The sequence below is a fragment of the Amblyraja radiata genome, chromosome 10 (genome assembly GCF_010909765.2).
Source record: "Amblyraja radiata isolate CabotCenter1 chromosome 10, sAmbRad1.1.pri, whole genome shotgun sequence".
Classification (NCBI taxonomy): Eukaryota; Metazoa; Chordata; class Chondrichthyes; order Rajiformes; family Rajidae; genus Amblyraja; species Amblyraja radiata.
In genome coordinates this window covers 10,749,398-10,774,122 of record NC_045965.1, presented here as the reverse complement: position 1 = coordinate 10,774,122, position 24,725 = coordinate 10,749,398, and the positions used below count along the sequence as shown (strand labels likewise).

The 24,725-nt window shown below is 44.4% G+C and overlaps 1 protein-coding gene across 2 annotated transcripts; it reads right to left on the bottom strand.

Moving 5' to 3' along the window:
• Positions 1-1,338: 1,338 nt before the first annotated feature.
• On the bottom strand, positions 1,339-23,466 carry uchl5 (ubiquitin C-terminal hydrolase L5). 2 transcript variants are annotated; one of them, XM_033028002.1, is made up of 11 exons: positions 23,152-23,466; positions 19,764-19,827; positions 18,549-18,654; positions 17,214-17,339; positions 15,295-15,356; positions 15,080-15,210; positions 13,232-13,295; positions 12,229-12,331; positions 7,712-7,825; positions 4,305-4,403; positions 1,339-1,737 (listed from the first exon to the last, which is right to left on the bottom strand). In XM_033028002.1, exons 1-11 carry the CDS (start codon positions 23,225-23,227, stop codon positions 1,693-1,695), a joined length of 990 nt encoding a protein of 329 aa, XP_032883893.1. In that variant the 5' UTR covers positions 23,228-23,466; the 3' UTR covers positions 1,339-1,692. The 2 variants fall into 2 exon arrangements, with proteins under 2 accessions (XP_032883893.1, XP_032883894.1); XM_033028003.1 differs by lacking the exon at positions 1,339-1,737 and adding an exon at positions 1,780-1,827 and having other exon boundaries at positions 23,152-23,451.
• Positions 23,467-24,725: the final 1,259 nt, after the last annotated feature.

Sequence of the window (24,725 nt, the reverse complement as noted above, 5' to 3'; positions counted from 1 at the left end):
ACCATCCTCTATTACTTGGCATTTTCACTCTAGGGAAAAGGTTCAGACTCTCATCTTCTAATTGTATTTACTTCTATCATATCTCCCCTCAACCTCCAATGCTCCAGAGAAAACAATCCAAATTTGTCCAAACTCCTTATAGCTAATATCCTTGTAATGCATACAACCTTTTGGTAAATTTCTTCTGCATCTTCTCCTCCACATCTCTAATGTAACATGGCGATCAGAACCGTATCCGCCAAATGCAGCCTTATAAAAATGCTGCCTGACCCGCAGAGTTCCTCTCACACTTTGTTTTCTACTCAAACTTCCAGCAACTAGTTTGCAGTATTGCATTAAGGAGTGAACCTTCACAAGCATGAAAGATATCAACCTGAAACATCACGTCCATGTTCTCCAGACACAGGGCAGAATGTACAAACTCCGGCAGACAGCACCCGCTGTCAGGATCGAACCCAGGTCTCTGGCGCCGTAAGGCTGCAACTCTACCGTTGCGCCACTGTGCCGCACAAAGACGTTCTCCAAAGATGCTGCCTAAGCTGCTGTTAGTCCAGCACTTTGGGTCTATATTGGTGAACAATCATCTGCAGTTTCTGGCTATTCCAAGAAAAAAGTTTGCTTTTAAAGTTTAAAACAACAATTCCCTCCTCCATGCACATAAGATTCATACAGCATTGCTCAATCCCAGTGCTGTTTACTGGCTGTGTTGGATCTGAATGTGATGGAATTTAAATAACTAAAATAGAATAAACAATTTGATTCAAAAACAGCAGGATCAAATAAAGACACCATGACATTTTCTGGGCTGACAGACATCTTTCAAAACAACTGGTTACAAATCAAAACTGCAGATTAGATCTTATGATCAGTTCTTAAGCTATTCTTTCAGCGATGCGTACAGTTAGGGAATAAAAATAGACCAAATTCTTATTTTCAGAAATCAATCCTTGGAAGTGTTTGTGCTTCTGGGAACAGAAGAGAACATTAATAAGTAAAAACATTAAACAAATCTCTTGTGGGGTTTTGCTGTCTGTAACAACCTGGTTATAGCTTCTGAAGAAGGGTCCTCCTGAACTAGAATGTCACTATCCATGTCCTTCAGAGATGCTGCCTGACCTGCTGAGTTACTCTAGCACTTTGTGCTTTTTTAAATACAACAACCTATTTATGTGCTCGAGGCACTACTTACTTACTTGATTACTATTCCCGAAAATATTGAGCCACAGAGTTGCTTAAAAATACATGAAGCGTGATTTCGATCACAATAATAGAAGCTCAACCTACAATACTCACAATATAAATCTGGAATCAGTTGTGAGATCAGATTCAAACACTGGCTTTTTTGTAAATAATATTTTTTTATTTAGCATTTATTACCTTGACATGCATCTAAATCAATTGCATTACTCAACACAAGACAAAAAAGCGACTTTAAAATCTGGGTCGTAAAATGTTGGCAGCACTTTGAAAAATTTGCATGGGGGAAATCTGTGTTTAAAAAATCTCACTTGTATTAAACATGGTATATAATGCATGCAAATAATGCAAATGAGGAACAATTAACAGACTTGTATGAGATGTATAATTCCAAATACAAGTGTGCTTTGAGAAGACCACTGGTAGTCGAGCCGAGTTCACTTCTTAGAACAGAACTAACAGCAGCAAATGGTCAAAAGTTATTAGGAACAAGATTCACTTGGCCTCTTGAGCTTTCTTAGCGTTGTTTTTTTCTTTTGCCTGCATTGAGGAACAAACACATTATTCCATCATGTGAAACCAACAAGAAGCACCATTTTACTTTTCTGCATCCCAACGTTTGATGTCATTCTGTACCAGAGAAGAGAAAGCATACAGAACAAAGACGATGCCAAAAACTGCAGAGGCTGGAATCTGAAACTAAATACAAAGGGCTGGAGGAACTCAGTGGGTCAGGCAGCATCTGTAGAGGGAATGAACAAACATTTCGGTTGGGACCTTTCTTAAGACTGACCATTCATCCCCAGTTGCTGCCTGACCAACTGAGTTCCTTCAGCACTTTGTTCAGTTAGTTCAGAGATAAAGAGTGGAAACAGGTCCTTTGGCCCACCGAGACCATGCCGACCAGCGATCCCTGCACATTAACACCATCCTCCACACAAGGGACATTTCATAATTTTTACCAAAGCCAATTAACCTGTACGACATTGGAGTGTGGGAGGAAACCAGAGCTCTCGGAGAAAACCCACACAGTTCACGGGGAGAATGTACAAACTCCCTACAGACAGCATCCATAGTCAGGATTGAGCTTGGGTCACTGGCGCTGTAAGGCAGCAACTCTCCCGCTGCTCCACTGTGCCGCTCAAAAAAAACAAAAATTGAAATTGTGTTCGGTGTTTTGCTAAAACAAGACATCTCTCCCAATTACTTGCTGGTTTTCAATATCTCACTGTCTGGAACTGGAACTTATTATCCAAGCCTTTAATGATATACACACAATGGGGATTTACTGTGCTGCAAAAAGTTGTGCACACCCTTTTGAACATTTAATTATATTAATTAGTCAGTCAAGCTGCAGAGCATTTACACCACTTCAACTGCAACCTGCATTTAGCTTTCTTTGAATTTATTGAAGAGTTCAAGGTGGTCAACATGCACATGTTTAATTGTCATATGTCTGTATGAAAATGGAAGAATGAAATTCTTACTTGCATCAGCTTAACAGGTCTGTAAACAACACTCATAGATAATACAAACAAAAGAAAGTTCAATAGATTTCTAAAAACCCAATATTAATGTAAATCAAAAGTCCAAAGTTCCTAGTGCACCAAGATGTTTGAGGTTTAGTTGGTGTTTGTCGTGTTGGAAAGAGGCTAATCCTGAACCTGGAGGTCAGTTTTAAGACTGGTACCTTCTTGCCGATGGTATGTTTAATGAGAGCATGGCCAGGGAGGTGCGGGTATTTGATGATGCTGGCTGCCTACTGTAGATCCTTTCAATAGTGGTGAAGTCAGTACCCGGGCACATTATGTATTCTCGAGGTTATACTAAAATATATGCTTACAGTTGTATACATCAAATGTAGATGAAATACAAATGAAAAACAAATTTGCATGGTATGGCTGTTACCTGTCTGAAAGATGATGTACATACTCCATGCCAAAACACGCAAGTTTGATCTAAAGCATGATATGGGATTGGTGTGGGCTACGTTACATTAAGGTTAGCCGATTTTGTGCACAACACATTTCCTTAAGCTCACCTGATCTGAGGTGTACACCTCAGTGACAGAAGTGTGCAGTTCCCAATCACCAAAATCTTTCTGCTTCAGTTCTAACTTGTCTCTCATTCTCTCTCTCCCCCCCACCCCGCAACCAAAATGAAGAGCATACACAAGAGCTAACAGAAACAAGGAACTGCAGATGTTGGTCAATACACAAAAGGACACAAAGTGGCAGTGTAACTCAGCAAGTCAGGCAGCACCACTGGAGAACATGAATAAATGACAGGTACACAAAATTGCTGGGGAAACTCAGCGGGTGCAGCAGCATCTATGGAGCGAAGGAAATAGGCGACGTTTCGGGCCAAAACCCTTCTTCAGACTGATGGGGGGTGGGGGGGGAAGAAAGAAGGAAAAGGGGAGGAGGAGCCCGAGGGCGGGCTGATGGGAGGGTGGGAGGAGACAGCTGGAGGGTTAAGGAAGGGGAGGAGTAAATGACAGTCGAGACCCTTCTTCAGACAGATTGTGCGGGGGGGGGGGGGGGGGTTAGTGAGAGAAATCTGGAAGGGGGGAGAGGCAGGACAAAGCCTAGCAGAGGAGGGGGGGGGGAGGGGGCTTGATAGGCAGATGGCTGGACATGCACAAGAGTGCGGTTTAGAGATTTGCACTTTCTCCACCACCAGTTGAATGAGGAGAAAGTATAGTCATAGAGCTGTACAGCACAGAAACAGGCTCTTCAGCCCACCTTGTCCATGCCGACCAATTTGGCATCCTGGGTTGGTCTTATTTGCCTGCATTTGCCTAAACCCTTCCTATCCATATATCTGTCCATATATCTTAATACAGTGGTTCTATAGATTTCATTTACTTGTTTTTTATCTGCTTGCTGCGAGGATAATGCTTTTGTTTTGTTTATATAACTTTCCCCAAGCATCTCTTGTGAATCACATGCATGATATGTATACGGTGAACAAGCTTTCTTCACATCTCTATTAGACAGGCAGATACAGCCTCATGGAATTGATATTTACACTAGACTGATGGATTTACACTGCTTTGTCTACATTGCCAGGAAATAAGCATTATTTTCAGTGTCAAAGTCACTTGCCTTTTCTACTAGTGGTATTAACTGTTGGTGTTCTGCCAAAGTCTTTAACAATTCCATGATGAAGGGTAGGTAGTTATGTTTTCTTCTGACATTTTCAATCTGGAAAAAAATTGAGCACAAAGTCAGAATTAGCACATATTACATTTAAAGTGTTGTAGAACCAAATTAAATATCATGCTACGTACAAGTATGGTCAACCCATACACGTACAGCAGGCAGTGCAAAGAGAAAAATACCACAGTGTGGAATATAGATTTACAGCATTACATAACATAGTTTCAGAGAAAAAGTCCAGGGTCATCAACAAGGGAGCTTGGGAGATTTGGGACTACATCCTACCCATGGGACAAGCGTCCCTGACTGGATAAGGTTATATACATCTAGTGTAGATCTAAAGCACCACCATAGGTATGCAGGAACAGCTTCTTCCCCTCTTATCAGGCTTCTGAAAGGTCCTTCCATAAGCTAGGGTTCTGTCCGATTCACCATAACCTCGTTATGGACATTGCACTTTGTCGATGGAACTGAAGCGCTACAATGCTGAGAACCACAATGCCCTCCATAATGTTTGGGACAAAGACCCATCATTTATTTATATGCCTCTGTACTCCACAATTTGAGATTTGTAATTGAAAAAAAAAAAAATCACATGTGGTTAAAGTGCACATTGTCAGATTTTAATAAAGGCCATTTTTATACATTTTGGTTTCACCATGCAGAAATTACAGCAGTGTTTATACATAGTCCCCCATTTCAGGGCACCATAATGTTTGGGACACAGCAATGTCATGTAAATGAAAGTAGTCATGTTTAGTATTTTGTTGCATATCCTTTGCTTGGCTGTTTGAAGTGTGCGATTCATGGACAGTTGCTGGGTGTCTTCTCTGGTGATGCTCTGCCAGGCCTGTATTGCAGCCATCTTTAGCTTATGCTTGTTTTGGGGGCTAGTCCCCTTCAGTTTTCCCTTCAGCATATAAAAGGCATGCTCAATTGATTTCAGATTGGGTGATTGATTTGGCCACTCAAGAATTGACCAGTTTTTAGCTTTAAAAAAACTCATTTATTGATTTAGCAGTATGTTTGGGATCATTGTCTTGCTGCAGAATGCACTGTCGGTCAATGAGTTTCGAGGCATTTTTTGAACATGAGCAGATGTGTCTATACACTTCAGAACTCATTATGCTACCACCATCAGCAGTTGTATCATCAATGACGATAAGTGAGCCAGTACCTTCAGCATCCATACATGCCCAGGCCATAACACCCCCACCACCGTGTTTCACAGATGAGGTGGGATGCTTTGGATCTTGGGCAGTTCCTTCTCTCCTCCATACTTTGCTCTTGCCATCACTCTGATATAAGTTAATCTTCATCTCATCTGTCCACAAGACCTTTTTCCGGAACTGTGGTAGCTCTTTTAAGTACTTCTTGGCAAACTGTAACCTGGCCATCCTATTTTTGCGGCTAACCAGTGGTTTGCATCTTGCAGTGTAGACTCTGTATTTCTGTTCATGAAGTCTTCTGCGGACAGTGGTCATTGACAAATCCACACCTGACTCCTGAAGAGCGTTTCTGATCTGTCGGACAGGCGTTTGAGGATTTTTCTTTATTATAGAGAGAATTCTTCTGTCATTAGCTGTGGAGGTCTTCCTTGGCCTGCCAGTCCCTTTGCAATTACTAAGTTCACCAGTGCTCTCTTTCTTCTTAATGATGTTCCAAACAGTTGATTTTGGAAAGCCTAAGGTTTGGCTGATGTCTCTAACAGTTTGATTCTTGTTTCTCAATCTCATAATGGCTTATTTGACTTTCATTGGCACAACTTTGGTCCTCATGTTGATCAACAGCAATAAAAGTTTGCAAAGGTGATGGAAAGACTGGAGGAAAGACTAGGTGCTGAGAGCTCTCTTATACCTGCATTAAGAAGGCAATTAAACACACCTGTGAAGCCATGTGTCCCAAACATTATGGTGCCCTGAAATGGGGGAACTATGTATAAACACAGCTGTAATTTCTACATGGTGAAACTAAAATGTATAAAAAATGGTCTTTAATAAAATCTGATAATGTGCATTTTAACCACATGTGATTTTTTTCTATTACAAATCACAAATTGTGGAGTACAGAGGCAAATAAATAAATGATGGGTCCTTGTCCTAAACATTATGGAGGCCACTGTATATTCTGCACTCTGTATCTTCCCCTTTGCTCTATCTATTGTACTGGAGTTTGGCTTGATTGTATTTATGTATAGTGTTCTCTGATCTGTTTGGATAGCATGCAAACAAAGCTTTTCCCTGTGACAATAATACCAAAACGTAATGTTTCTACATATCTTTGCGGCTGCCAAGACAGTTCACCTGAACAATATTGGGAAAAGTCTGGGATAACTGCAAAATGCTTTTGTACCAGTCCACACTCCTGAAGCAAGACTTCAGGATGCCAACAGCGTGATTTATATATACCCTATGTCAAATAATGATCCGATTATATAGTCATTTATAACTTGGTAGTGCTGGTGCAGGGTTCTCAAAAAGTTAATCTACAAGTTGAATTTGTAGCAAGGACAGCAAACGCAATGCTAGAATTTATTTCACGCTGGTTAGAATACAAATAAAGGGATGTAACGCTGTGGCTCTATAAGGCGCTGGTCAGACCGCATTTGGAGTATTGTGAGCAATTTTCGGCACCATATCCGAGGAAGGATGTGCTGGCCCGGAGGAGGTTCCAGAGGAGATTTACGAGAATGATCTCAGAGAATGAGTGGGTTAACATATGACGAACATTTAACAGCACTGGGCCTGTACTCGCTGAAGTTTAGAAGCATGAGTGGGGACCTCATTGAAACGTACCGAATAGTGAAAGGCTTGGATACGGTGGATGTGCAGAGGGTGTTTCCACTAGTGGGAGTCTAGGACTAGAGGTCATAGCCTCAGAATTAAAGGACATTCTTTTAGGATGGAGATGGGGAGGAGTTTCTATAGTCAGAGGGTGGTGAACCTGTGGAAATCTTTGCCACAGAAGGCTGCGGAGGCCAAATCAATGGACATTTTTTAAGGCACTGATAGATTCTTGATGAGTACCGTGTCATGGGGTTATGGGGAAAAGGTAGGAGAATGGGGTTAGGAGGGAGAGATAGATCAGCCGTGATTGAATGGCGGAGACTTGATGCGCCGATTACCTAATTCTGCTCCTATCACTTATGACATGACCATTACAAATACTTGGGAATGTGAGCAGCCCCCATCGGGAATGGCAGATGTACACACAGGAATGTCCCCCAGAAACAAAGTTATCATTACTTTTTATAGATTTATTTGTCATCTTATAAATACGTTATAACTATTCACATTTTGATCCGCTTTACTGCGTTAAACAGTTATCAGCTGTATTTGTTTAGATAAACGCACCTTGTACCGTTTCAATTTCTGATTTTCTTCTTCAATCAGCATCTGAAATTTAGCTACTTCTGACTGAATAGAGTTGATGACACTGGTGCTCTGATCTGTATCCATGGGCTCTTCCTGCACAGAAAAAAAATAGAATCTTTTTAATATGCTATCTACATAGTGCTTCCATTTTAAATTCTTGTCGTTTCTTTTACGTACTATTTTCTAGGTACAGGTGCACAACCTTTTATCCGAAGATCCAAATAACGAAAACCTCCGAATAGCGGACATTTTTTCGGTCCTTGAAGAAAGGTCCTTGAAAACGTTCACCGAGGGCGGCCCGCAGAGGTGACAGTGGAACCTCCGGTCGGTCCTCGAAGAAAGGGGAACCAAATCCCCATTCATAAAAGAGAAGGTGAGGGTATATTGCGCGGGAGGGTTAATAATTGACAATATGCTGCTGCCTGCCCGCTGAGTTAAAAAGTTCCCACGGTAGACTCACGATATAGTGTATCGTGAGTCTTGCGTGGGAACTTTATAACTCAGCGGGCAGGCAGCAGCAGATTGTCGCTCCCTTAAGTTTCACCTCACCTACACCCCTCTGCTTCCCGGCCATGTGTGTGACCCCTTCCCTCCCCTCTCCAGCTCCCCGCTCATTGCACCGGCGCGGGGGCTTTGCACTGTCTTCATGTCGGCGATACCAGCAGGTCAGTGCCAGTCACCGGAGACGTCAGGACCAACGGGACACCGACCCCCAGGCCCACTGCAAGCACGGAGATCCCAGAGACCCACAGCCAGCAGCAGTCCAGCCCCGTTCCAACTCCAGAGGAAAACTGCAAACAGGCCGGAGACGTCAGGACCACCAGAAGCCGTTCCCCGAGCTGCGCCCCCTCATCGGGACACCGACCCCCAGGCCCACTGCAAGCACGGAGATCCCAGAGACCCACAGCCAACAGCAGCCCAGCCCAGCCCCGCTCCAACTACAGAGGAACCTGGGTTGCGGATGACGGGGCGCAGCTCGGGGCGTCGTAGGGGCCCATCGGGGAGCGGGTTCCTGTTGGTCCTGACGTCTCCGGCCACCTGCCATCCTCCGGGAACTGTACCGCCCTTGCAGGAGAGTGGGGTTGTTTGCAGTTGCAGAGGGAGGGGGCAAGGGTGGTACAGCTCCCAGTCTCAGCTCCAGTCCAGGGGGGTGGCCGGAGACGTCAGGACCAACGGGACACCGACCCCCAGGCCCACTGCAAGCACGGAGATCCCAGAGACCCACAGCCAGCAGCAACTCCAGCCCAGCCCCGCTCCAACTCCAGAGGAACACGTAGGGGCAGAAGCTGATGGTGTGCAAGGTACGTCTTGTTCTTGGGGTGGCGGATGAGGGGGCGCAGCTCGGGCTGTGGGCAAACTGCCACTTGTCGCCGTAGCGGCCCATCGGGGAGCGGATTCCTCTGGAGTTGGAGGGGGAGGGGGGTATTGTGCTGTTTGATCGCCCCCTGCTATCCCAGGGACAGGGAGACACAGCGGCTTTTTAGACTGGTGGGCAATCACTTCCAAAGTTCTGCCCACACAGTCAGTACACCTCTCCTACACTGTATTTCATACAAACATTTATTCTGCAAGAAAAAACTACATTGAAGACTCAAATTCGCGACCGAGTAACTGCCGGGATCAAGGCACAAACTCGCGACCTAGCTCGGGGATTCAAGAATCCCCGAGCTAGACCGCCTAAGGGCATGTAGCCCCGCTAGGGTGACATGAGTGCGAGAGGTGATTCAATGCTGCGGGCACATTTACAAATTCAGGAATTCATTCAACACACTGCATTTCATACAGACATTTATTCTGCAAGAAAAAACGACATTGAAGACTCAAACTCGCGACCGAGTAACTGCCGGGATCAAGGCGCAAACTCGCGACCTTGCGGATATGAGCCGAGCACTCTACCACTGAGCCAGCCATTAAAATCTACGCTAAAAAATTTCCATTCCGAAGGCCGACAAATTCTGAATTACGAAAAGTGTCTGGTCCCAAGGCTTTCGGATAAAAGGTTGTGCACCTGTACTTGGAAAAGTACAAAAAAATTAAACTAAGGTAAATCCTGGAATCTGTGAAACAACGTTACAATGAACTTTCGTTTTATTAATTAAAAATTGATAATTGAAAAAAATCTGAAATTCAAAACTATATTGAGACTGGCTGTGAACTTTATATTCTTAATTCAGATTACTAAATAATTCAATTAAACTTGAAGCACTAAAACAATTTGGATTTGTCAGGCCTTGTGGAAATTACGTAGGATTTGGGTAGGAATTGGCTGGCTCGAAGGGCCGAATGACCTCCTCCTGCACCTATATTCTATGTTTAATGGTTGGAAATATTTTAAGATTAATTTTACTCTCCAAAGTGCAATTTTACTCTCCAAAGTACAATTTTTAAATATTCCTGATGCACTGCCTTCAACATATTAAATATAAGTGAAGCTTTTCTGTAGGATCGCTGCATTAACTAGAATAATGTGTTGTAACGCAAAGAATTCAGAAAATATTGCGTGACAGAAGTTCAAGCCCTTAGGGATCCAAATCCAATTTGGCCAAGACACTACCGTGTGTAATTGTTCAAGAAACGTTCCCAGCTTTCACCTAAGCACAGGGGTGCAGTGATAGTGTTGCTGCCTTACGGCACCAGAGACCCAGGTTCAATCCTGACAACGTGTGCTGTCTGTACGGAGTTTCTACGTTCTCCCCATGACCATGTGGGTTTTCTCCAGGTGCCCCGGTTTCCTCCCACATTCCAAAGACGTGCAGGTTTGTAGGTTAATTAGCTTCTGTAAATTGTCCCGAGTGTGTAGGATAGAGCTAGTGTAACGGGTGGGTGATCAATGGTCGGTGCGGAAGCTGTTTCTCTAAACTAAACCTCCATGTATTTCTGCACTCTTTCACATAAGTTAGAGAGTTCGAAGCATGAGCCGCAGGGAAATTCACAAATAGATTCCCATCTCACCCGCCTTCATTACTGACTATAAACAGACGAGAGTGTCTCAAGTGATAAGATGCCCCATAGTAACCACATTGCAGCAATATGCTATTAACAAGGGAAAAGACCCACACAATGGAAATAACAAGAGCCTATCATGCTGTTTACATTGCCAAAGAAGCAACTCCCTGAAAATATGGCTGTTTGAAAATACAACATTATATTTTGTCTTACAAAGTTCTGGTGTAAAAGTAAAAAGTAGATGAGCTGGATTTAATGCCGCTCTGAATGTGGCAAGAGAGAGATTATATGTTGGATTTTAGAAACATGACATAGCTATCGTTGGCCTAAACAGCTTAAAGCCAGAGACTAATCTCCGACCCATTTCTTTGACATGTGCATGGCTTTCGTCGGGTTACCAAAGGAGTTCAATTCCCAAATAATCCTGCGTTATATGAAAATCCATACAGCAAAACATAGTGATTTCTTAGCTTTCAAGGGGAATATATTCCAGAAATGGCCACAAACCCCTAAAACCCTAAATGCCACAAGAAAAACGAGTTACCAACTGTAGAAAATGAGGAGAAATATCAGAAACTAATTAATCCTGGTAGAGATGCTGTAAGTCCAAAGAAAACCGTGCTCATTTTAACAAGCTGAAGTGAGTCATTCAATTGCCATCATTGCCAGATGGAAGAGTGCAGGTGCAGAGAGATTATTTTCCATCATTTTCAAAAAGTTAACCATTTAAGACACTTTCCACTTGATCCATTCAAAATAACTTAAATGTGAATAGTGTTTTACAGATGTTAATAGCGCTTTAAATATTAGTCAAGTTTTGTAGATAGTTTAGTTACACAGCATGGCAACAGGCCCTTCAGCCCACCAAGTCCATGCCGACCATTGATCACTCGTTCGCACTAGGTATGTTATCCCACTTTCTCATCCACTCCCTACACACTCGGGGCAATCTACAGAGGCCAATGAACCTACAAACCCACACCTCTTCGGAATGAGGGAGAAAAACCACATGGTCACAGGAACGTGCATGGACAGTAAAAGAGGTCAGGATCAAACCCATGTCTTTAGCATGGTGAGGTAGCGGTTCTACCATCTGCACCACTGTGCCACCCACACGTCCCCCAAGACACTGGTCTCCAAATGCACTTCCCATCTTTCAATGCAGCACACAAAATCTTTGTTATGCGTTAAATTAAGTTAAAGCCCTTTGTCGCAGCAAGGATTTGTCAAATGTTTGCTAAATGGTTTTGCGCTATACTCAAACCTTGGATGTAGAGAAATTAAATATTCATTGAAAATATAGAAATAAATACTACTTTTGAAAGTATTATTTATTTCTATAAGCCAGCATAATATTTCCATGTGAACTTAATTGAATAAATACATTGATAAACCATTTGGTTTGCTGCAGTTCGTTACCGTTCCCATATTCATTTCCTGCAAGGTATTCTTCCAAAGGACAAAATGATTAAATCACAAGAGCACACGAAGGAACCAGACATGAATGAGTAAGACGCAATGATGGTTTTATACCAGTAAATAATTCTCACCTCTGATAGCTGCCTCTGTAGATCTTTAATCTTTCTTTCATATATCATCTTCCTGTCTGATACAATTGCCATGAGGTTAAACCTGATCTCTCCCTCACTGTACCTAGAACCCAAAAAATGGCAGGCTTGGACCAAGACATTTAAAGTCCATCTAAAGAAACTAAACGCAGCATCAAATACCCATCTCCAACCTCGACACAAAAACAATTCCGGTACCTTTCATGTCCATGGAATAACACAAAGAATTTCAAAATCAATGCACTTCTGAAATGCACTGCTGTTGCTTCTAAAATACACACAGGCAGGTTCCACAAACATTAAAATAAATATCCCACATCTATTTAATTGAGGTCACTCAAGAGAATGGTTACATCTGAAAGGTCCCGACCCGAAACATCTCCTGACTATTTCCTCCACAGATGCTGCCAGACACGTTGAAAGCGTCAATGTGCAGCCAGATCCGGTCCTCACCCACCTGGACCAAACCAGGTAGTCGGCAAGATCCGTTCCAGAGCCCTGGCTGCAGGGGTCCAATTGACATGGAAGTCCCGATGAGGTCGGGATTGGCCGTCTCACCCGGCCTAGGCACCACATTTTCAGGGGGACTTCCGGCGGAGGGGAAGGGATTTCAAGTATGCGGTTGAAATTTTAAAGGGGGCACCGGACCACCAATTGGCGGACAATCGTAGGTGGACCTCCACATAGGAATAGGTATTGGCTCCTTATCATCTCTTCAGTCTGAGGCGCAGAAGCACATCGCTGATTAGATAAAGTTACACTACAACCTTGACCAGCCAAGTATCCATTAAAGTTTCCCATCTTTTTAATCCAACTGCTTTTCAAAATTAGCAGTCATTGTCTACACTATTCTCGCATTTTCTTGAGAACTGCTTCTACCCGGCAATATTTAACCTGATTACTACTTCATTTGTAGACATTCGCTGACAATAATTGCCCTTAAACCAAGAAAATGAACAAATGTACTGTTAGCTCGTATACTTACTTCTGTATTCTCTTCGCTATGACTGGTCGCACGGCACTGACCCAGTCATCTTGATTACATGTTCCTGGCAAAAGAACACCACAAATCGACACATATGAATAAAGGCATCTGAATAGCAATAGACTTTCCCACAAGTAATGCTCACAGCAAGGAGAACATATTGTTTTACAATACAACATGGAAGGACACATAAATTAATAATCTTAAAAGTACAAGTAATACAATCAATAACCCTCACGGCACTTCCGACTGAGCTTGTGAATCCTAACTTTGCGCAGGCTTCATAGAGAAACATCAAGTATTGAATCTAACTACTTTCAAAATGAGAATTGACCTATTCGATTTACACTCATCTCAACATAAGAGAGAGGTGTCACATTTCCGGTAGGATGCAGGGGGGGTGGGGGAAGTGCCGCGGGATGGGGTGGTTTGGGTAGGAAGGGATGAGTTAACCAGGGAGTTGCAGGGGGATGGGTCTCTGCGGAAGGCAGAAAGGGGTGGAGATGGGAAGATGAGATTAGTGGTGGGATCCCGCTGTAGAATGCTGCGTTTATTGCGGAGACTGGTGGGGTGAAAGGTGAGGACCGGAGAACTCTATCCTTTCCCCCGTCTGTGGGAGGGGAAGCGAGAACAGAACTGCGGGATACAAAGGAGATGCTGGCGGGGAATCCATGACAGTGGTGGAAACCAATTCTACTAAAGAAAGGACAGAATGGAAAGGCTCATCTTGGGAACAGCTGCAGCGGAGATGGATAAGTGGAGAGTAGGGAAACTCTTTGCAAGAAGTGGGGTTGGAGGAAGTGTAGCCCAGATAACTGTGGAATGTGGTTGGTTTGTAGTAGACGTCAGCCGACTGTCTAACCTGTGTGATGGAGACGGAACGATCAAGAAAAGGGAGAGAGATGTCAGATAGTCCAAATGAATTTAATGCAGGGTGGTTAGTGGGAAACTTAAAGAAATCAACAAGTTTTACAGGGGTGAGGCTGTTCCAATGCAATCATCGATGTAGCAAAGATAAGAGTTAGGGAATGGTGCCAATGTGCAATTGGGACAAAGAATATTTGACAGCTAATAAAAATGCAGGCATAGCTGGGACCCATGCAAGTGCACATGGCTGCAGCTGTAACTTGAAGGAAGTGAGAAGTGTCAAAAGAGAAGGTAGACAAATGCTGGAGAAACTCAGCAGGTGAGGCAGCATCTGCGGAGTGAAGGAATAGGCAACGCTTCGGGTCAAGACCGTTCTTCAGACTGAAAGAAAAGTCTCGACGTGAAACGTCGCCTTTTCCTTCGCTCCATAGATGCTGCCTCACCTGCTGAGTATCTCCAGCATTTTTGTCTACCTTCGATTTTTCCAGCATCTGCAGTTCTTTGTTAAACAGAGTGAAAAGAGAAGTTGTTTACGGAGAGGACAGGTTCCACCTGGTGGAGGTTAGTGTTAGTGGAGGGAAATTGAATGTGTCTCTGTTCAAGAATTTCTAAACCTAAACCTCTGGCATCCACGTACTTGTCCAAGTTGGGCACAGTGCCACAGCTGTAGACACTAGAAACACAATGCGGAAACAGGCCCTTTGGCCCACCTAGTCCAGACCGACCAATGAACACCCCATACACTAGCACTATCCTACACACGAGGGACAATTTCCAATTTTACCAAAGCCAATTAATCTACAAACCTGCACGTCTTTGGAGTGTGGGAGGACACCAGAGCACCCGTAGAAAACCCACACGGTCACAAACTCTGTACAGATAGCATCCGTAGTCAGGATCGAACCCGGGTCTCTGGCGCTGTAAAGGCAGCAGCTCTACCGCTGCGCCACCCCTACGTCCGAACAATGAAAGCATCCTTACCCAAGTCAATTGGTCCTTCTCTTAATCCATCCAGTTCGTACAGCCTTCCATGGACGGGAAAGTAACTGACAAAATGAAATGCATCTTCCTCCTTTCCTGCAGTCTTGGCATCAAATTCAAACATTTGCTGCCTGGGAAGGAAGTTGTCAGATTGGGATTAGAGGAACTTTGGAGAAAGCTGGTGAAATAAAACAAGTGGTGTAGAGACCTATTACCTGGCAAAACCGTTGTGAACTTGCCGAATAACTTCAGAGTTGCTCAGGGCCAAGCCTTTCATCTGTTTTAAAAGAGCAAAATTAATGAGTCCAAGGACTGCTTTAGTTTCTCCTAACAAAGTTAAAACAAGGGCTATTGTAAATATTCACCAACCTCCACTCGACCCATGTCACTTGCTTGAAATATTCTGGATTGCAAATAAACACATAATGGTGTTTCTAACAGAATAAAGCACAAAATGTATTTATGATTTACACACAAAGGAACCCCCACCTCACCTGTATCCACCAATCACTTGCCAGGCTTTGCCCCACCCCCACCTTTGTCCAGTTTTCTCCCCAGTACTCCACTAGTTTGAAGAGTACTGACCCAAAATGTCAGTCCATTAGCTCCACGGATGCTGCCCGACCGGCTGAGTTCCTCCAGTACTTTATGTTTTGCTCAAGATTCCAGCATCTGCAGTCTCTTTTGAATCCATTATTATTTTCTTTCCTTAATAAATCTATTTTTCACTTTTTCATTTTAGTAGCATTCTCTCACTTTCTAGATCCAAAACCCCCAAGATCCCGCTGAGTTATTCCAGCATTTTGTGTCTATGTTCAGTTTAAACCAGCATCTGCAGTTCCTTGCTACACAAGTCTACTCCGCCATTCAATTATGGCTGATCTATCTACCCTCTCAACCCCATTCTCCTGCCTTCTCCCCATAACCCGACACACTTACTAATCAAGAATCTGTCAATCTCCACCTTAAAATGATCCATTGACCTGGCCCCCACAGCCATCTGTGACAATGAATTCCAGATTCATCAACCTTATAAATTAACTTCCACCCACCACAACCAAAATAAAGAGCTTGCTGGGAACTTTGACAGTGCAACTAGAATTATACTGTTCCTCAAAATGTGACTTCCGAAGATCAGTGAAGACACTTTCAGACTCAATTTGAAGATAATGATCATGTTTATTGTTTCAACAGCAGTTCCACATATAGCAAAACTTTGATAAGCAACAGGACATTGTTGGCAGTGAACCGGCAGATTTCCCACTCTTGGATGTTGCTATGAACAAACCGATACATTTTAAATCAACGATAGACAAAGAATGCTGGAATAATTCTGCAGGTCAGGCAGCATCTCGGGAGAAAATGGATAGATGATATTTTGGGTTGGGACCCTTCATTACCCTTAATTAATCTTTTTAAGATGCATAGAATAACATTGCGTGAACCAGGCAAGTTTAAAGGGTGACACAAAGAACTGCAGACCTTGGAATCTTGCGTAGGACATGGTGCTGGAGTAACTCAACATAGCGGGTAGCATCTCTGGAGAACATGGTTAGGCAACGTTTCAGGTCCTCAGACTGATTGTAGTGGGAGAAAGCTGGCAAGTGATAAGTGGATAAGGGCAAGGAGATTTTTAACAGAAGCTTGGAGAACAAATGACTACCATTGATGATCCAGGTGGTGGATGGTTCGTTTGAGAGTTATTTAATAAGCATCTATATAACTACTTCAATCGCAAAGGCATAGAAAGCTGCACACCTATTGTAAGCTAGGTACCAAACAGTTGGGATTTCTAAATAATCAGATAACTACTTAATGTAGAAACGAAGAACTGCAGATACTGGCTATTAAAAAATATAGACACAAAGTGCTGGAATATCTCAGTAGGTCAGGCAGAGAAAAAGGATAGGTGACGCTTTCGGTCAGGAACATACTTCAGGCGAAACATCACCTATCCTTTTCTCCAGAAATGCTGCCGGACCCTTAGACTTACTACAGCACTTTGTGTCTATCTTTAGCCACTTAATGGAGTTTTACTGTAAATGAAAAGAGTATATTGTACCAACTGCATTCCAATTACAGCAGTAAAGTGTTCAACACGTTAAAAAAAGTAGAACCATTTGGAGATACTTACAGCAGCATCAAAGCTTTGTGAGAATTCTTTAAATTCCCCAAGAGTGTCCCCGAGTTCTATATCTAGATGAACACAGTTCAACAAAACGCTGATAATTGCTTGAGTTGCACAGGCATTATTGATAACCTTGATGGGGGAAAAAGCAAAACAGAAATTGATTGATTGATCAATTTAGAGGGTTAGGCAGCATCTCAGAAAATAAGCAACGTTTCAGGTCAAGATCCTTCTTCAGACTACTCAAACAGTGAGAAGATACATTTGCATCAAAATAAATCATTGATAAAATACAAAAACAGGAATATAATGCTGAGGCTCTATAAGGCACTGGTCAGACCACATTTGGAGTATTGTGAGCAATTTTGGGCCCCATATCTGAGGAAGGGTGTTCTGACGGTGGGAAGGGTCCAGATGAGGTTTATGAGTGGGTTAACATATGATGAGCGTTTGACAGCACTGGGCCTCAACTCACTGGAGTTTCGAAGGATGAGGGGAGACCTCATTGAAATTTACCGAAGAGTGAAAGACCTGATGGAGTGGCTGTGGAGAGGATGTTTCCACTGGTGGGAGAGTCCAGGACCAGAGGTCATAGCCTCAGAATTAAAGGAAGTTCCTTTAGGATGGAGATGTGGAGGAATCTTTGGTCAGAGGTTGGTGAATCTGTGGAATTCTTTGCCACAGAAGGCTGTGGAGGCCGTCAATAGATATTTTTTAAGGCAGAGATAGATTGATTCTAGATTAGTACGGGTGTCAAAGGTTACAGGGAGAAGGTAGGAGAATGGAGTTCAGAGAGAAAGACAGATCAGCCATGATTTAATGGTGGAGTAGACTTGATGGGCCAAATGGCCTAATCGGCTCCTATCACATGAACATGAATATTGTATCCGAATAGACATGGTTTGTTTCCTTGAATTAGGAAGAGTAAACACATATATCTGGTCACTTACTGTTTTAATCCATGGGAATGTATTTACAGCACAGAAACGGGTCATTCAGCCCAGGTACAAATTAATTTATTCTCCAAATGCCTCATCCTATTTTCTTCATCTAACCCCTTTAATATATCCAGAAAATGCTGGAAAACTTAACAGACCAGACAGCATCTGTGGAAAGGGAATCAGAGTTAACAATATCGGTCAGAGGCTCTTTGTCAGTGACTTGTTTTGCTCCTTCCCAGTCCAATATTTTATTCTTACTTGCTCAAAATATAGGTAGCAGGGTCTCTCCGCGAACTTTTGATTTTCACAATGGTAATCTGTCAGAATCGCACCCAAAGTGTGCCACATTATCAGTGTTTCTGCACACGCTTCTAAATTAGAATAAATTCTCTTCCTCTACCTGTTTGGCAAAGAAGATTTTCTCCAGTCTCGAATCCTGAACAATGGATCCCGCTGGTTCTTCTCCCGGCTGCCACTTGAATAAGAAGATTAGGCCATGAACTGGTCTGAAAAGACAGAGGACTATTATGGCAAAACTACGTCCAACGTGGCATGAAATGCACATACACACTAAACTATTTTACATCAAAGATAGACAAAATGCTGGAGAAACACAGTGGGTCAGGTAGCAACTCTTGACAAAAAGGAATAGGAGACGTTTCTGGTCAAGACCCTTCTTCAGATCCAAAACGCCTCCTACTCCTTTCCCCCAAAGATGTTGCCTGACCCACCAAACTATTTTGCCGTTAAGCAATTTTATCATTTTCATGACTGCCACGCAAACTTTTCATTTAACTGAAGAGCCTGAAGAAAATTATTTTGTCACTCACCTTAAATAGGTGTTCCTATTTTGTTCAATTTGTATAAAAATCTCTATAATTATTTCATCAAAACCCTTCACAATACAAACGTCCCTTGAACCTTTGTTACTTGAGGGGAGACAACTCCAACATCCCTGATCTTTCCACGCACTCTGTCATCCTTTGCAATACACCTGTAAATCTCCTCTACGACCTCCTTGAAAACTTGGCCTAATGGTGTCCAAAATTTTAGACATCAATTATTTACTTAGTGCTTACTTAGCAAGAGTGCATTTTGTTGGAGAACAAACCGTGCCGGTAAACTCAATTAATAAACGTCGGTGTCACGTGCCAGAAAACAAAATATATTTAACTATTAACTTTTTAGAGGTGCCAGTACACCATACAGACACAACGATGCACTACTTAGCATCCCATTAAAGTACAGAGCATCTATTTGGACACTGTCTTCATTTAAGACAATTGTTTTTTTACACAGTTTGTCCTGTCACCTTTGATAATTTCTGAACAAAAGTCATGTGGTATTGTTGCTCCTGCACCCTTACTAAATAAAACTGCTTCTTATTTTTCCTTTACCATGCATCATTTTACACTTCCACAATAGTAGCATCTGTGTAGCTTTCACATTATACCATTTTGTTTCTCTAATCCATTATTAACCTCCTCAATGGTTAGCACATCCTCAAATAACCAGACTGGTACTGTTTCTATGCCAAGCAAAAACAAAAGTTGAGGCCCAAATGCATTTTTTATTCAGTAGTGACTTTAAATTTTACTCTAATCTGGCAACTTACTTTAACTTGTCAAAGTTTTCTGGTTCCAGACTCCATATTTCTTCCACCTGAACACCTTTGCATCCTGAAATATATAAAGATTATTAAACCAACTTTTTTAAATACATTATTTATCTTGTTACACAAAACTTTAAAAAGTCTACAGAACAGTCGTTGCATTGCAAAACAGAGGGAAATTAAGTCTTTTTATAGAATACAAATACCACAGTCCTTGTCAAAGGTGATGGTTTTAAGATCAAGTTCAAGTTCGTTATCATATGTTCGAGTGTGGCGAGGTACAGGTACAAAGAAAAATCGGAGACAAAATTACACATAAGATTCTAAAAGGAAGGCTGCAAAAATACAAGACATTAGAGCAAAATTATAACTAGAAAAAAAACCCCAACTCATGGTGGTGAAAGAGGAAGTCTATAATGTTCTGTTGTTGAGGTTGAGTTAGGGTTGTGTAGGTGGGTTAAAAAACCTGAAGTAGCTGTTCCTGAACCTGGCGGTGTGGGACTTCAGGCTTCTGTACCTCCTGCCCAAGGGTAGAGGAGATGGCAAGGGCCCGGATGGTGGGGATCCTTGATGATAAAGGCCGTCTTCTTGAGGTAGCGTCTCATGTAGATACTTTCACTGGGAGAGCAGTGCCTGTGATGGACCATCCCTGCAGTCTCAACCTAGGCATTGGAAATGCCATACTAGGACATGATGCAACCAGCCAGGATACTTTCTACAGTATATCTGTAAAGGTTTGTTGGAATTTTCAGAAACATACTGAAGCTCTTCATAACTCTAAGAAAGAAGCACTGCTATGCCTCCTTCGGAACCAACTAACAATTTTCTAGGGTTCCTTGCATTTATCATCAAACTAACTGGGCCACTATCTTTTCTGGCCTTGAATTCCATATGCAAGATCAATAAAGTTGTGTGGCACAAATGACAGAATCACCGGTCCTTAAACATGAGGTGACACATAGACCATATTTCACCTGGAGCAAACAAAAAACCCAAACTGCTGGCAGAACTCGGGCACTATCAGTGGAAGGAAAATAATGTTTCAACATTTCATGTTTAAGAAAGAACTGCAGATGCTGGAAAAATCGAAGGTAGACAAAAATGCTGGAGAAACTCAGCGGGTGAGGCAGCATCTATGGCATACTGTCGTTGTGTCCTTGGGCAAGACACTTCACCCACCTTTGCCTGTGTGTGAATATGTGTGAATGTGTGTGAGTGATTGGTGGTGGTCGGAGGGGCCGTAGGCGCAGATTGGCAGCCACGCTTCCGTCAGTCTGCCCCAGGGCAGCTGTGGCTACAGAAGTAGCTTACCACCACCGAGTGTGACTGAGGAGTGAATGAATAATGCGATGTAAAGCGCCTTGAGTATTAGAAAGGCGCTATATAAATCCCATCCATTATTATTATTATGGAGCGAAGGAATAGGTGGAGGAACTCAGCGGGTGAATCCGTATCTATGGAGCGAAGGAATAGGCTGGAGAAACGTCGCCTATTCCTTCGCTCCATAGATGCTGCCTCACCCGCTGAGTTTCTCCAGCATTTTTGTCTAATGTCAACATTTTACGTTCTGATATAGGTATCAATCCTAAACAGGTCCACATTACTTTGGGAAGTTTTAATCTTAAAACAAATCCTGCCATTAACCACATTTCCCTCCACAGATGCTGCCTGACCATTAAGTTCCTCCAGCACTGTAGTACAACTGCCTTATCCACTCATCGATGCCCAGAAACATTAAGTATTACATGGAAAAGGCTCCCAACCCAAAACCTTGCCTGTCTGTTCCCGTGCAGATGCTGCCTGATCCGCAGTTCTTCCAGCAGTTTGTTTTTTGCTGAATATACCAGCATCTTCATGCTCCTGCAATTAACCATGCTACTCATTTAAGAGTTAGTGTTTAATTGCCACATATTCTGATAATGGAACAAATAAATTCTTATTTGCAGCAGCACCTGTGTGCACAATACAATACACACAGATAATATTTAATAAAATGCCAAATTAATAACCGCAATGCGTTCCTGAGGTTTTTAAGAGCTTCTGAACATTCCAACAGATGTTTACAGATGCACCGTAGACAGCATCCTGACTGGTTGCATCATACACAAGACTTTGGTGAAGCTGCATTTAGTTCATTGTGTGCATCGTGTTCAGTTTTGATCACCCTGCTAGAGGAAGGATGTTCTCAAGCTGGAAAGAGGGCAAAGAAAATTTACGAAGATATTGCCAGGGCTTGAGGGCATGGGCTTCACGGGTAAGGTTGTCGGACAAGCTAGGAATATATTCCTTGCTGTGCAATTTCAATACTCAGGAATGCAAGAGGCTGCAGATACATGGCCCAGTCCATCACAGGCAGTCCTCTCCACCATCGAAAGTATCAACATGAGGCCCTACCTCAAGAAGGCAGCATCTACACCAAGGATTCCCATCATCCAGGCAATGCTCTTTCCTTTTCCCTCAGGCAGGAGGTACAGAATTGATCATCCAATAACCCAAAACCCTTCCTCCCTGCCTTTCCTATCATCATACTCCCTCCAGTCCACTTCCTCAACCTTCCCCAGCCCACTTACCCTTCATCCTCTCCTCCACCCTCCCCACCCACTTCGCCTCTTCCCCACCCCTCCCCTTCAACTCCTCCCCGACCCCCTTCTCCAACACCTTCCCTGACCCACTTCACCCCCTCCAGCCCTTCCCTAATCCCCTTCCCCTGAACTCTCCCCCAACCTCCACCACCACTCCCCCCACCCCCTGAACTCTCCATCACTCCCCCCCACCCCCTGAACTCTCCCCAACCCTCCACCACTCCCCTCCACCCCCTGAACTCTCCCCAACCCTCCACCACTCCCCCCCACCCCCTGAACTCTCCCCAACCCTCCACCACTCCCCCCCACCCCCTGAACTCTCCCCAACCCCCTGAACTCTCCCCAATCCTCCACCACTCCCCCCACCCCCTTAACTCTCCCCAACCCTCCACCACTCCCCCCACCCCCTGAACTCTCCCCCACTCCCTGAACTCTCCCCAACCCCCTGAACTCTCCCCGAACCTCCACCACTCCCCCCACCCCCTGAACTCTCCCCAACCCTCCACCACTCCCCCCCACCCCCTGAACTCTCCCCCCACCCCCTGAACTCTCCCCCACTCCCTGAACTCTCCCCAACCCCCTGAACTCTCCCCCCACCCCCTGCACCACTCCTCCCCCACCCCATTAACTCTCCCCAACCCTCCACCACTCCCCCACCCCCTGAACTCTCCCCAACCCCCTGAACTCTCCCCCAACCCTCCACCACTCCCCCCACCCCCTGAACTCTCCCCAACCCCCTTAACTCTCCCCCCCTCCACCACTCCCCCCCCCCACCCCCTCCACCACTCCCACTCCCCCTCCCCCATTACCGAAGCCCTTGATCAGCTCGGTGAAGACGCCGGGGTCGCTCTCCATCAGGCACCACTCGCCCGCGCTGCCTGCCATTTCTGCAGCGCGCCCGTGCGCTTCCCTCCTCCGCCGGGCGGTGCCGAGCCGAGCCCGGGCCTGGGGCTGTGGTGAGTGAGTGAGGGGGATGGGGAGGGGAGGGGAGGCTGTGCGGGCCTGGGGCCGCGGTGAGGGACAGTCTGGTCCGAGGTTAACGGTGACGGAGGCGCCGACGCTCCGACCGCCCGGCGATGGCGCGGCCTCTTCCCGGCACGCCCCGCGGCGCGGCGAGGGACGGAGGCTCAGCCCGCGCATGCGCGCCGTGTTGCCGTGGCAACGGGCGGGTGGCGGGAAACTGGGGCCAATCCAGGTGTGGGCCAGATGTGTGCACCAGGCCCAGGCCACTCCAGATGTGTGCACCGGGTCTGGGGCTCCAGGTTCCAGCTGTGGGCAACCAGGCCGCTCCAGGTGTGAACTCAAGATGTGGCTTGTACAGGTGTGAACTCAAGATGTGGCTTGTACAGGTGTGAGCTCCAGATGTGTGCACCAGGCAGGATGATGTCCAGGTTAGGGGGGTTTTGGCTGCAGATGTTGTCTCCAGAAACTCCATATATGCACTCCAAATGTAGGCTGCAGCTCTGCTCAGAGCTCTATATGTGCGCTCCAGGCGTGGGCAGCAGCTTCGCTCTATGGGTTCCACATATTGTCTCCAGATATGGGGCCCAGGAACACCAGATGTTGGCTGATGCTGAGCTCTGGAAGCTCCAAATGTGGGCTGCAGTAGCTCCAGAAGTTTCCGACTGAGAGCTGCAAACGCACCATATATATGTTCCCCCACATATGGCCCTGGGCTTCTGATGTGGGCATTTCGACAGACAGTTAAATAGGCAACGCATAGAAATATCTGCTCCCAGTGTGGACAAATGGGATTACAATGGAAGGGTATAAAGGCTGCCATGGACATGGTAGGCCTAAGGACTTAATTCGACGACTTCTTTATTGTTTATTTTGGTGTTTACAGAGTGTTGTGCTTACATAGCGGTTGTGCTGCTGCAAGTAAGAATGTCATTTTCTCTTCCTTGTTTTTTTTTTCTGGGACATATAACTATAAAACACTCTGATCCTGGTTTAAACCGAAGTTACACAAAGAGCTGCAGTCACTCAGCGTGTCAGGTGAAAAAGGATCAATTCCTTTTTTCCCAGAGATGCTACCTGATCCACTGAGGAAAAACTCTTGAGTGTGGACTAGAAAGGGGTGAAGTTATCCATTCATTCTCTCCAGAGATGCTACCTGATCCACCGAGAAAAAGTTCTTGAGTGTGGACTAGAAAGGGGTGAAGTTATCCATTCATTCTCCCCAGAGATGCTACCTGTCCCCCTGAGTAAGTTATCCATTCATTCTCCCCAGAGATGCTACCTGTCCCCCTGAGTAAGTTATCCATTCATTCTCCCCAGAGATGCTACCTGTCCCCCTGAGTTACTCCAGCGTTTAGTGCTCCCCTGCCAGCATCTGCAGTTGCTTCCCACACGTGATGCGCTCGGGGTTTTGTGCCTGCAA